Genomic DNA, 13,020 nt, shown 5'->3' on the forward strand with positions numbered 1-13,020 from the left:
GAAGGGAGGGAGAAAGAGAGGGAGAGAAACATCAAAGTGTGTTTTTGCTCACCCCCCACCCGGGACTTGGCCCACAACCCAGGCATGTGCCTTGACTGGGAATCAAACTAGTGTCACTTTAGTTCTCAAATCAGCACTCAATCCACTGAGCTTCACCAGCCAGGGCAAAACATTTCTTAATTATAGCTGAGGAGAGGAGTGAACAGAAGTTTATTTGCACAGTTTCTAAGCATGGACTCTAAACTTATTACTCAAAGGAGCTCTTACTATCCAATAGTAGGCAGGTTTTAAAATAACTATTAAAAAGTGGCATCAGAGGGAGAATGAAGTTGGAGGCTGTGCTGTATTTTACATTGAATCAATATGCATTCTTTGTACATCCACATTAGAGTTTACCAAAGGCTCACTGAGAATCATACTACACGATATTCAAAGATGATGCTTGTCATTCCTCAGAGAAATCGCATACCACTACACATGTTCATATCAAGGTGGTCATAAAAAAGAAATAGTAATTCATAACAAAATTGAGTAAAACAATTTTATAAATTTTGACTGTCCTTTAATTATTTCTCAAATTCTTAAAATTTTAAGCTTCACAGTTTTTTTAAGGTTGAGAAATCAATAATTTAGAATTAACTGACCTTAATCTCAATAAACTTGAGTTTATTGACTGAGACTATATATCTTTCATTGTTTTTGTTGTTGTTGTTAGTTTAAGAAGAGAGAAACCCTATCTTTTTAGACTCTCATTCTATCACAGCTTTGTTCCTATTCCATTCTTTTCCATGGACCTTCCTTAATCTTAACTTGGTTTATTTGAAGGACAGAGAATCAATTTACCCATAGAATAATTTTACACACACACACACACACACACACACACACACACACACACACACACACATATATATATATATATATATATATATATATATATATATAATTTAAGAAAAAGGAGATAGAGAATATTTACCTGTGAGTCTCTAGCCTCTCCTAATTGTATATTCTCTTCATGTTCTCTCTTGTGGCAGTACATTTGGAGAAAGTCTTAAGGAAACTATAACTCCTAATAGCTCCAAAATGGTACTTTAGAACACAGGTCCTCTGTTGTCTCTCTAGACATCTGGTGCACTGATAGTCAGAGCTTCATCACAAAACTTTTTGTTACCATCCTGAAACATAAGGCTGTTTTATTTTCCTTTCCAAGGCCCACAATACTGACTCACCCTTTATAGCAACAAAGCTGGGACTGTGTCTCTCCTCAGTAAGAGTTCAATGGCAAGGAGTTCACAGGGAAGGGTAATTTTATAGCAACTTGGCCAGTACCCTAAACATCCTTTCCTTGGGGAACACAGAAAATTCCCAGTAGGGCTTAGTGGTTGTCACACCAAATGAGTTTAGCAATGGGCTCTAGAGAGATTACTGGCTTTTATGGTAGATCTATTTTTAATTTTGGAGGAATCACCATACTGTTTTCCATAGTGTCAGCGCTGATTTACATTCCCACCAACATATATAAGGGTTCCCTTTTCCCCAGATCCTTGTCAACACTTCTCTCTTTTTTTTCTAATAAGCCATCCTAACAAGTGTGAGGTGATATCTCATTGCAGTTTCGATTTGAATTTCCCTGATGATTAGTAATGTTGAATCCCTTTTTATATACTTGGTGGTAATCTGTATGCCTTCTTCAGAGAAATGGCTATTCAAAATTCACCTTAAATGGAATTACTTAATGGAAGTCTGTCTTGAAATTCCCTAAACAATTATAGCTCGTGTTCAGTGGTCTATCCCATTTTCCCATGTAATGAGGATGGGATTTTAATTTATCTTGTCCTATTTTTAGATCTTTCTCAGTTTAGTAGAACTAGATCCCATTTTATAGCCACTATCTATGTGGTTAGCCCTGGAACAAGTCAGAGAATAAGTGAATAAGTTTATTCTTCATTCACTTGGATAATTTTATTCCTTGTAAAAAGTTCTACTACCCTTCTACTGAGAGAATGAATGAGTTAGAGAGTAATCCTGGGAGTCATTGTTCCTCATGCACATCCACACTTTTGCTCAAAGTAGACTTCCTCCGTTGTGAATGGGATATTATCTCACAGCTGGACATCAGCAAACATTCAGGGATATCTGTGATCTGAGAATATGGCAAAGTAGAACTGGCATAAAAATATGCCGAGAGAAAAAAAACTGTCTTGGGGTGCATATATGTTTCTGTGTGTGTGAATGGGGGAGGACTTGGCTTAATTCCATTCCTGATTTCTTTCCTTATCCAACATTCTGTTACTCAGGAAGTTAGGCTGTATTCCTGCTCTTTTATTGCCTGTTCTTGAACAATTAAAATAATTTTATATGTTACTTAATTTTGTTTTAACTATGTTTTTATACTTGCAGCCACAAGACCCATTCTTAGGTCATCCACAATATTTCTATGCTCTATAAACTTATATATAGACTGGAAACAAAGAAAGATATGCTTGTGGCTCAGGCAGAGGGAATGGAAGGGTAACCATTGTGAAAGATCCCCTGATGCCTCCCCGTAACAGTCTAATGTGTCAAGGGAAATACTTTCAGAACTTTATCCCAACTGGGGGAAGGAAATTCCCCTCATGTCCGGCTCCCTCAATTTTCCTGTTTTATCTAAGTGGAAAAGGGGTTCATTATTCAATATACTGAGCATGTTGTAGTCAGAGAAGGGAAAAAAAAAAAGGAGCCTGAGGAAAAAAAGAAGACCTATAAAGAAATCCTTGTAAAGGTCACAAATCTGAGAAGCAGATCCAGTAAAATCTCAACTCTTTTAAGATTTCACTGGAAGATTATTATGTTTCCCTTCTCCACATGTGAAACCTCGCCACCAACCCAACAGGATTCCAGTATGAAAATAAATAGCAAATCATAGCTACAAAGAGCTGCAAAATACTGATTTCTTCCTAAGGAAAAATACATTGAAAAACCTAAAATTAAGGAGGGAATGGAGAACAAGGAAAATAGCTGCCTATATCTATAGCTACAGCAAACACAATCCAATTACTAGTCACAGTAACACAATCTTCTCATTAAAGACACATGTACCTACTTGCTGCCCTGGCTGGTGTGGCTCAATGGATGGCATGCCAGCCTTCAAACCAAAGGGTCACCAGTTCGATTCCCAGGCAGGGAACGTGCCTGGGTTTTGGGCCAGGTCCCCAGTAGGGGGTGTTCAAGAGGCAACCACACATTGATGTTTCTCTCCCTCTCTTTTCCCCTCCCTTTCTCTATCTGTAAAAATAAATAAATAAAATATTTTTAAAAAGGCACATGTACCTACTTTCTATTGCCCAATTAAACATGCCTTAATTTGAATAAAAGTCACAAAATGTGTAAAAAGGAAAATAAAAGCATGCTCCAAAGAGACAAAGCCACTCATCATAAAAAGAATCTGAAGGATATGTAATATCAAATAGACACTTTAAATATCTATGAAAAATGTAATAAGTGCTCTAATGGAAATAGTAAATGTGAAAATAACTGGTGGCATTGTAAATAGAAAGACAAACTCTAAGGAAGAATCAAGAGAACATGCTAGAAATAAAAAAAAACATTGTAATAAAAATGAACAGTTCCTTTGATGAGCTAATCAGTAGACTAAAAAAATAATAAAAATGAATCAACTCGAATCTCAGTCAATAGAAATTTTCCAACTGAAATACAGAAGACAAAAATAAAAATATGAAACAACAGATCCAAAAACTATGAAACAACATGGAAAGGTGTAATATACATGTAATTTGAATACTAGAAGAAAAAAGGGGAACAAAGCAGAAATAATATATGAAGTGATAATGACTGAGAACTTCCATAATTAATGACTGAAACCAAACTATAGATTCAGGAATTCCATCTAACATCAAGAAGGAATAATACGAAATAGGTGCATCTAGTTAAACCTCATTAAACTAAAGAAACCAAAAACTAGAAAAATAAATCTTGAAATAATCCATTGTTGTGGAGGGAACACTTAGCAGTAGAGGAACAAGGGTAAGAACTATAACAAAATTCTCCTCAAATTCAAGACAAGCAAGAGAAGAGCAGAATGAAATATTTTAAATATTTAAAGGAAGAAAATCTCTAACTTAGAATTGTATATCCAGGTAAAATATTCTTCAGACTTTAAGGGATATATGCAGAGGCAGATTTTATCAAACCAAGAAAGAAAAAATAATAAGAAAGAAAGAAATTCATGAAAGCATGCAAGCCAGCTGATTTACCCAGAACAAAATTTTAAAGAATCTTTCAGACAATAGACACATTATATGTCAGAACCTTGATTTTCCACTAAGAAAGGTACTGTGTCAAAGAAGGAATAAATAAACATAAAGTACCATCTCATTTCTTTAAATCTTAGTTAATCTATAAAAACCCCTTTTACTTAAAGCAATAAAAGAAACAATGTTCTGGGTGATTATAGCATATGAATAAGTGAAAGGAGTCACATCACTAGCGAAATGAGGGAAGAATTGGGGATACTTTGTGTCAGATACTTGCATTACATGTGAATAGTCTAGAGATATTTGAAAATAGATTTAAAGTAGTTCAAAATGTATAATGCAAACTCAAGAGTAACCAGCAATAAGCAAAATATATAGTTGATAACCCAAAAGAGATAAAATAAAATCATACAAAATTTTCTATTAAAATCAGAGATGGCAAAAATATAGGGTGAAATAGTCTAGAAGTCAAATTAAGAAGCCCTAGGCCCTGGCTGGCATAGCTCAATGGATTGAGCGTGGGCTGCGAACCAAAGTGTTGCAGGTTCAATTCCCAGTCAGGGTACATGCCTGGGTTGCAGGCCACAGCCCCCAGCAACAGCACATTAATGTCTCTCTCTCTCTCTCTCTCTCTCTCTCTCTCTCTCTCTCTCTCTCTCTCTCTCTCTCTCTCTCTCTCTCTCTCTCTCTCTCCCCCCTTCCCTCTCTAAAAATAAATAATAAATAAAATCTTAAAAAAAAGAAGTCCTCACAAGCTTGATTCTCACATATCTAGAATTACATGAACATTTAACCTGGCCAGAAGTGTTTCTCAAAACTGTAACCTATTCATTCATTTATTCTTTCATTCAGCAAATACAAACCAAATATCTAGTATATGGAAAGGGCCATATTTAGAAATGGGAATGCAATAGCTAACAAGAGGTAAAGAATATCTTTCCTCATGGGGATTATACTTAATGGGAATTTTTCAAAAATACTTTTAATATCACTGAATTCCAAACATGCCCATCACCCCATTTTCCAGTAATCATTTCTCCTACAGTCTCAGGCAAAGCATTATGTGCATCTTTATACCTTTGTTAAGTTTCTAGTTATTCTTTAGATTTCTTTTACATTTAGATAATAGTTCCCTTCTTGAGCTTTAGATAATATGAGACTTTTCTCTAACCCAGAAACTGTATCTCAGGTATATTTCTTTCTTCAGGGCTTGCAACAGTGCATTTAACATGCTAGGTATTGAACAAAACTTTGTTTAATGAAAAATTAATAAACGAGAACATGGTTATTTCTTCTCATGAATGAGAACTTCATGTGGAAGATGATACTGTTTCTCTCTGACATTCCTCTCCTGACTATGGGACTCACTTTATGCTCAGTGGTGCATGAAGCAACTAGGACTAAAGTTTCTTCTGCCTTCTCTCTCTAGAAGGACTTAATGATCCTGAGAATCTCTGATGCCAGTGCCACCCAACCCGAAAAGGCGCAGGATCCTCAGGCGGATCTGCTTGGTCTTAATGGTGTAAACCATGGGATTAAGCACTGGAGGAGTGAGAAAGTGAAGATAGGAGAGCAGTACATGGCTGCATGGAGAAGCCCACCTACCAAATCTATGGATCATGGATAAGCCAATCATAGGTGTGTAGAAGAGCAGCACAGCACAGAGGTGGGAGACACAAGTGTTGAGGGCTTTGAGGCGCTCTGCTTTGGAGGCAATGGACAACACTGTGTAGAGGATCAGACCATAGGAGAGGACAATGAGCACTGCATCCACACCCAGTGTGGAGAGTACCACAAAGAGACCATAGGCACTGTTGATGTGGGTGTTAGCACAGGCCAGCTTCATGACATCAGGGTGCAGGCAGTAGGAGTGGGAAAGCAGGCGACTGCGGCAGTAAGGCAGCTTCTTCAGCATGATGGGAGCCGGGATGTGGAGACCCACGCTGCGCAGCATGATGGCCAGGCCCAAGCTGGCAATCCGGGGACTCGTGAGGATGGTGCCATAGCGCAGGGGGTTGCTGATGGCCACAACACGGTCAAAGGCCATGGTCAGCAGCACAGAGGACTCCATGATGGAGAAGGTGTGGATGAAGAAGAGCTGGGCCAGACACACATCCACTGCCACCTCCCTGAGACCCAGCATGTAGATGGTGAGCATGGTGGGCAGTGTGGAGGCAGACAGGCCCAGGTCAGTCACTGCCAGCATGGACAGAAAGTAGTACATGGGCTGGTGCAGGGAGGGCTCTGACCTCACCACCCAGAGGATCAGGCTGTTTCCTGCCAGAGATGCCACATACATGGCACACAGAGGGATGGAGAGCCAGGTGTACACAGCCTCAAGGCCTGGGAGGCCTGATAGGAAGAAGGAGGTGCCAGTGTTGTTGGAGTCTGACATGATGACCTGGACAGACAGAACTCCAAGCAGATGAGCATTCACGGGGTCTATGATCAAAAGAGTTGCTGAGTCAGAGCCTGATTTGTTAACCATGACATTGCAAAAACTCCCCAGGATGCTTCTCTGATAACCATGGCCTTGTAATCTACCCAAGTCTTTTCCCTAGTTCATACATAGGGAGTTCTTTTCTTTTTTTCTTTTTTTTAATTGTTGTTCAACTGCAATTGTCTCCATTTTTTCCCCACCACTCCCCCAGTATCTCACACATCCCTGCCTCCCACCCCGGATCCTACCCCCTTTGGATCTGTCCATGGGTCATTTATATACATACCTTGACTCTCCTTCCCTTATTTCCCCCATCATCCTCTTCCTACTTCCCCTCTCATTACTATCAGTTTGTTCTTTATTTCAATGTCTCTGGTTATATTTTGCTCACTTGTTTGTTTTGTTGATTAGGTTCCACTTATAGGTAAAATCATATGATATTTGAAGAGTTGCTGTGTCAGAGTTTCCTGTTCTGTGAACCATGGCACTGCAAAGACTCCCCAGAATGCCTCTCTGATAACCATGGCCTTATACTCTATCCAAGTATTTTCCCCAATTCATACACAGAAATTTCTTTTGAAAAGGTGTGTCTGAATTATTTGAAGAAATCTTGCATACATATGAGCCTGTCTCAGCATCCACACAACATAATTTACCCCCAAATCAGTGTTTGAAATACAGCTCTTGAAAGGGACTTAGAATCATCCAAGTCTACATTATACATTTTGGGAAATGAATTCTAGCTTTCAATGTAGTTAGTGTGTCTGATTTGGAGCCAGAATCAAAGTTCCTCACTTCCTGAAGTTTCTTTTTCACACTGTGTTTCAATAGTTGCTTCTCCAGTATATAATTATGAGAATTTTGAACAGAGACATCTTTCATAATAAAACAACACAAAGTAATTCTTCATTTCATGTCAGCCTCTTACATGACACAAGAAAATCTTATCACACATACAATTTAAAATACAAAGCTATGGCAAAAATTTTAGATGTTTATATAAATACAATTCATTCTACAATATAACTGTTCATGTGAAACAATAAATAGAATGATTCTTAACTTACAGAATATTGAACAGTTACCTTAAAACTTATGCATTACTATTTAGCATTATTCCAATGAGACTATAGAAACTAGGGGAAAAAGGCATGTTTTTGCCAAGAAATCAGGATTTGGTACCCTTGTAAAGTAGTTTCTGGAGAAATACAATAATCTGGTTATAAATCTTCTGTCTTTCCTGTGGTCTGCCCCTTGAACTTTGGCCACTGTTTCACAGCCTGTCAAATAACTACCTCCTTATATTAAATCCACTTGAGTTTCATTTTCTCTTTTAGAACACAATAAAGAGAACTCAATTTGAATGCTTTAAACTTTCCTTCCTAATTATAAAGGAAAAAAAGTCCTAGAATTCTCCAGAAATACAAAACATTAAAGATCAATAATCAGGAATAACAAGTTATTTTTGAGGAATCTTATGTAATCATGTATTTGGAGGAGATTTTTGGTTAACATTGATTTTCTCATTATTTTGTCTCATTTCCTTTCCTATGTCTTGTGGAACACAACCTAGTATTCTCTCTTTGAAAAGGAGGTCAATATAATAATGAATTCTGTCATTTTTACTTTTGCAGGTAAAAATGTGCAAGTGTGATTCATTACCTTTGTATTTCATTTAAAGCACTTCACAAACCATTCTCACATACCATTTTAAAGCACCTCAGTTCTCAGAGGATGGAAAGTCTGTGTTGCCAGACTAATAAAATTATTTGTTAAGAACTCAAGTGTACACCTTTGCTAAAGTTTCATGGGTCATAAAAGGAGGACCCAAGACTGGAAATAATTCTTTTGGACTCAGTAATTATTATTCTGGACATTATTGTTTGTAACTTAAGGCAAATGTCAGCTATTTACCAACATACTGAAGACACTCACAAGCCTTAGCCTTAAATTGAAGTAAATTATAATAAACTACCATAAATTCTTATTTCTGAAATTTTTATGATTGTCAGTTTTAATTTGCTTTTTATACTATATCACTTCCAGAATTAAACTGTCCTAGGCACTGTTCTATATTTCAGAATTATAACTATTAAAAATTTAACAGTAAGGTCCCCACATAAAGGAGGCATGAGTCAATATTATTTGAAATATGTTAAAAATGCAATGTAGAAAGAAAAGGAGGTGTTATTTTAGATTAAGAGTTTAGGTAATAGCTCTTTGAGGAGAGGGTAATTGGAGAAAAAGCAAACAGCAAGAAGGAGCAAGGCATTTGGAGATCTGTGGTTGTGTAGGTGAGTGATTGAGTGATTGGTAGGAAATGTAAACAGATGCATTAGGAATAACCTCAGGTTACCAGCACACAAGATAACTACGAGATACGTATCTTTAATAGCCGGAACCATAATAGAAATAAAAGAGTTAGGAGAACAGAGACAACCATCTAGAGCCAACACAATCACTTATGAAAACTGCTTTGTACTTCACTGGGGGTTGGGGGAATTTTCTTCTGTGTTGACTATATATCTAGTGGCTCTGAAAGTGGACTGTGGACAACAGCAATGGCATGAGAAGCACAGAAGAACTTTAAGTAAATAAAAGCCATCATCTTTCCCCACCACAACTGCAAATCTATTAAATTAGGATTTCTTGGATTGAAGCCCAACATTTGGTAGTTTAACAAACCCTCCAGGTGATTCTAATGCAAACAAAGTTCTGAGAATCACTGCAGTACATAGGTAGGTATAGTATTGCTTTATAAACGGAAGTGAACAATGTTGTTTAAGGCCCGCTAAAGCAAGGAAGTGGAAGAGAAGCAATGGTAATAAATTAAGAAGAAAAAAACACCCTTAGACAAAAAAGAAAACCTGCTCCTCAGTGCTAAGCTCGGAGGTGAGGCCCCATGATTCTCAATCACAAACACAAGATATTTCCATTGGGATTTCCCAAATGATCTTACCATATGAAAGACCAATATGCATATGATGATTATAATAAATAAGGATACTATGTTTTTCCTTTTAATTTGGTGTGCAAAGTAAAAAATGTTATAAGGTAATCTGGATGTTAGCTAAATTCTGCTGCTGTAGGCAGTTGGACAAACTGCATTATCCCTTCTAAATATAGATTTACGCATTTCTTCTCAGCTACTGAAAGATAGCACAAATGTGAAATAAGGTGAGGAAATGTTCAAAACCACTGACTGGGAAGGACCATGCATTCAAATTAAGTGTCTAAATGTTCTCTGTGGAGTCTCAATCCTATGTTCAACCTTCACTATCACTGTCTTTCTATTTAATTAGAGAAAATAATGAACATTTCTTTCACAAACTCAAAGGTCTTTCATTTTTCTTATAAATTTCAAATACATAGATACGAGCCCAATAAATATCCATAGTGTAAACAGCATAGTGTAATCTGTGCTGTCACTCATTAAAGCACCTGTGATTGATTGGTGAATTATATGTTTAAAGGCTATTTTCCCTAAATATTTAAGCTATCCACACTAAAGTAACAATATTCTATTTTGTTCTCTGTATACTTTAAATAGGAGATGATCCAACAGAGATAAATAAATATAATCCAAATGAATGACTTTGCAGGGGATAAACAAAATATTGGTAATATATTCTTCTGGAGAAGAAAATTGATTTATATATAGCATTTACCATTCAAGAACTACAGTATCTCAGTGTGTTTTTGAGGACTTAGAGCAGCTCATTTAACTATTAGAAAATGAGGAGCAGGACTTTAACTTCATTCCAAGAGCTAGATATGGTTAATATACAAATCAAAAGAAAGACATGTCTTCATTCCACCTATTTACCAAGTACAACCAAGTGAGGCTTTTTTGAGCTTAATTTTGTGGTATTCTAGGTTTTTAGGTGAAGAGAGTTTAAAGGTCATTAAATCCTGTTCTTCTAATCTCTTTACCTTTCCTTGTAAATGATATTCTCTTCAGAGACTGTTAGTTTCCCCTATAACAGCTCAAGGTTTTTCAGGTTGACACTGACATTTGCAGAATAAGAAACTTTTTTTCCTTTTGGACGGGGTCTGTTCTGATGGCATGGGAAGCCCCAAAACATATTCAGTCAGGTTTTTTTTTTTTAATATTTAATGATCAGTTGAAAGAAACAATACACTTCCTCTCAGGAATGTCTTCAATCAGCAGGCTGCCTATCACAATGAGTATTTTGTCCCTGGGGCTCAGAACATTTTGGAGTGAAGCATCTTCAGAATACGTACCCGAATCTCTTTGGTTTTAACACTGTAGACAATTGGGTTGAGCATTGGAGGTACAAGAAAGTGCAGATAGGAGAGAAGCATATATACCTGAGCTGGTAGTTTCTTTTTCCCAAAGCGATAGATTATGGACAGGCTGACTAGTGGGGTATAAAATAGTAGTACAACACAGATGTGGGAAATGCAGGTGTTGAAAGCTTTGAGCCTGTCAGCATTGGAAGCAATATTTAATACTGTCTTCAAGATCAGTACATAAGAAAGGAGAATGAGTACAGCATCTGTCCCCAAAGTGGAAAGCATAACAAAGAGCCCAAAGCCACTGTTCACAACAGTGCTGGATATGGCCAGCCTTAGAACATCAGGGTGAACACAGTAAGAATGAGACAGAACATTCACAGGCTGAAATTGTAGTCTTGTAAGGAGCACAGGCAGGGGCAGATGAAGGGCAGCACTACGGGTCACAATGGCCAGCCCAATGGCCCCAATGCGCTTGGTTGTGAGAATGGTGGCATAGCGTAAGGGCTCTCGGATAGCCACACAGCGGTCAAAAGCCATGGCCAAAAGCACAGCTGACTCAATGACTGAGAAAGTGTGAATGAAGAAGAGTTGCATAAAGCAGGTTGCAGCTCTCACCTTCCTCTGGCCCACAAGAAAGACAGCTGCCATCAAAGGCAGTGTAGAAACTGAGAGGCCCAAGTCAGCCATTGAAAGCATGGAGAGGAAGAGGTACATGGGTGTGTGAAGGCTGGACACAGACTTGACAATGTACATTATGATAATGTTGCCCAGCAAAGGCAGACCATAAATAAGGCAGATAGGAATAGCTGTCCAGCAATGAGCAGTCTCCAGTCCTGGGAGATCCATCAGTATGAAGCAGAAGCTGCTGGTATTATTATGTCTCAGAATTGCCATAAGTCTGAGGAGGACTTGCCTGGAAGAATTATTGAGAAAGCAAAAGGTTATCTGTCACCACATTTCATTATCATCTCATCCCTTTGGGGCTCATAGCCCTTCCTTCCAGGAAAATATTGCTCTTCTTCCTCTTCTGGTCTCATAGTACCAAATCCCTTTCTTTAGGCATTGGCAGAAGGGAGGAGGGCTGCCTATTGTCTCCTGGTTTCCCTTAGTTTTCAGAATCATACTTGGGTCATTCAGATAGAAAAATTCCTTCCTCATTGGAATATGTTTCAAGGTTTGAAAATGCAACCTGAAACTGTGTTGAGAACACAGAGATCAAGTGCATAAACTAGATTAGTTTTAATAACAGAATATAAAGTCCTAAGAGGCTTAGATAAGGATAATTGCATTTAATGGATGCTTTAGAGTTAGAAAATAAAGTATAAGTATGTTAATGCTCACTCTGAACTTCTGATATTACCTGATATATCTTGTAATATGTATATGTGTATATATATATATGTACACCTATCTATATCTATATCTATTTTATATCTATATCTATATCTAATTTGTTTGGAAAGAGATTCAGAAGATTAAAATAGTATCATGATAAGAAGATATCAGGAGGGGTTGGCTGTATGTGAATGTTAGTGGATTTGAATTCCTTCTCAATCTTCAAGTACAGGATGCTGTCTCCAAATGTTTGAATAACTGGCACATATATGTGAGAGGAAGAAGATAAAGCATAGATAATATTTGTAATTGTAAACACACATTACTTTTTAGGGCATCATCCATTTCCTTAGCTCGTGCTATGTACTCAACTGATGTAAGATAATGAAACAATATAAAGCTTCTGCCTTTGAAACTCCAGTAACCCACTGGTCAATATAGACATCTCCATAAACTAGTTCATGAGGACATTGACCATGATTCAGATACAAAGTCTCAAAGGTGTGAATCCACACCTGCTTTCTATGATTTATTTTTTTAAAGAATGATCCTGGATGTCTTCAAGAACAATTATTAAAGAAAGGGATAAAATGTGAAATTTGAGCACACAGAATTCAAAGGAAACTTTGGTCATATATCTAAACTCCAACTGAATGATAATTTTCTCTCTCAGCATCTTAGGAAAATTTTTGTGGCAATGAAGATCTCAAAGTTCTTGGGCAGTCATTCATG

General features: G+C 37.3%; 2 protein-coding genes across 2 annotated transcripts; both read right to left on the minus strand.

The window, feature by feature from the left end:
• Nucleotides 1-5,688: 5,688 nt before the first annotated feature.
• Nucleotides 5,689-6,648, minus strand: LOC123819225 (olfactory receptor 51G2-like). Its single transcript, XM_045839539.1, has one exon. The coding sequence runs from the start codon at nucleotides 6,646-6,648 to the stop codon at nucleotides 5,689-5,691; it is 960 nt and encodes a 319-aa protein (XP_045695495.1).
• Nucleotides 6,649-10,899: 4,251 nt separating this feature from the next.
• Nucleotides 10,900-11,847, minus strand: LOC123819226 (olfactory receptor 51G2-like). The gene has a single exon (XM_045839540.1). The coding sequence runs from the start codon at nucleotides 11,845-11,847 to the stop codon at nucleotides 10,900-10,902; it is 948 nt and encodes a 315-aa protein (XP_045695496.1).
• Nucleotides 11,848-13,020: the final 1,173 nt, after the last annotated feature.

The sequence above is a fragment of the Phyllostomus hastatus genome, unplaced genomic scaffold (genome assembly GCF_019186645.2).
Source record: "Phyllostomus hastatus isolate PE091 unplaced genomic scaffold, TTU_PhHast_1.1 phas_contig_304, whole genome shotgun sequence".
Lineage (NCBI taxonomy): Eukaryota > Metazoa > Chordata > Mammalia > Chiroptera > Phyllostomidae > Phyllostomus > Phyllostomus hastatus.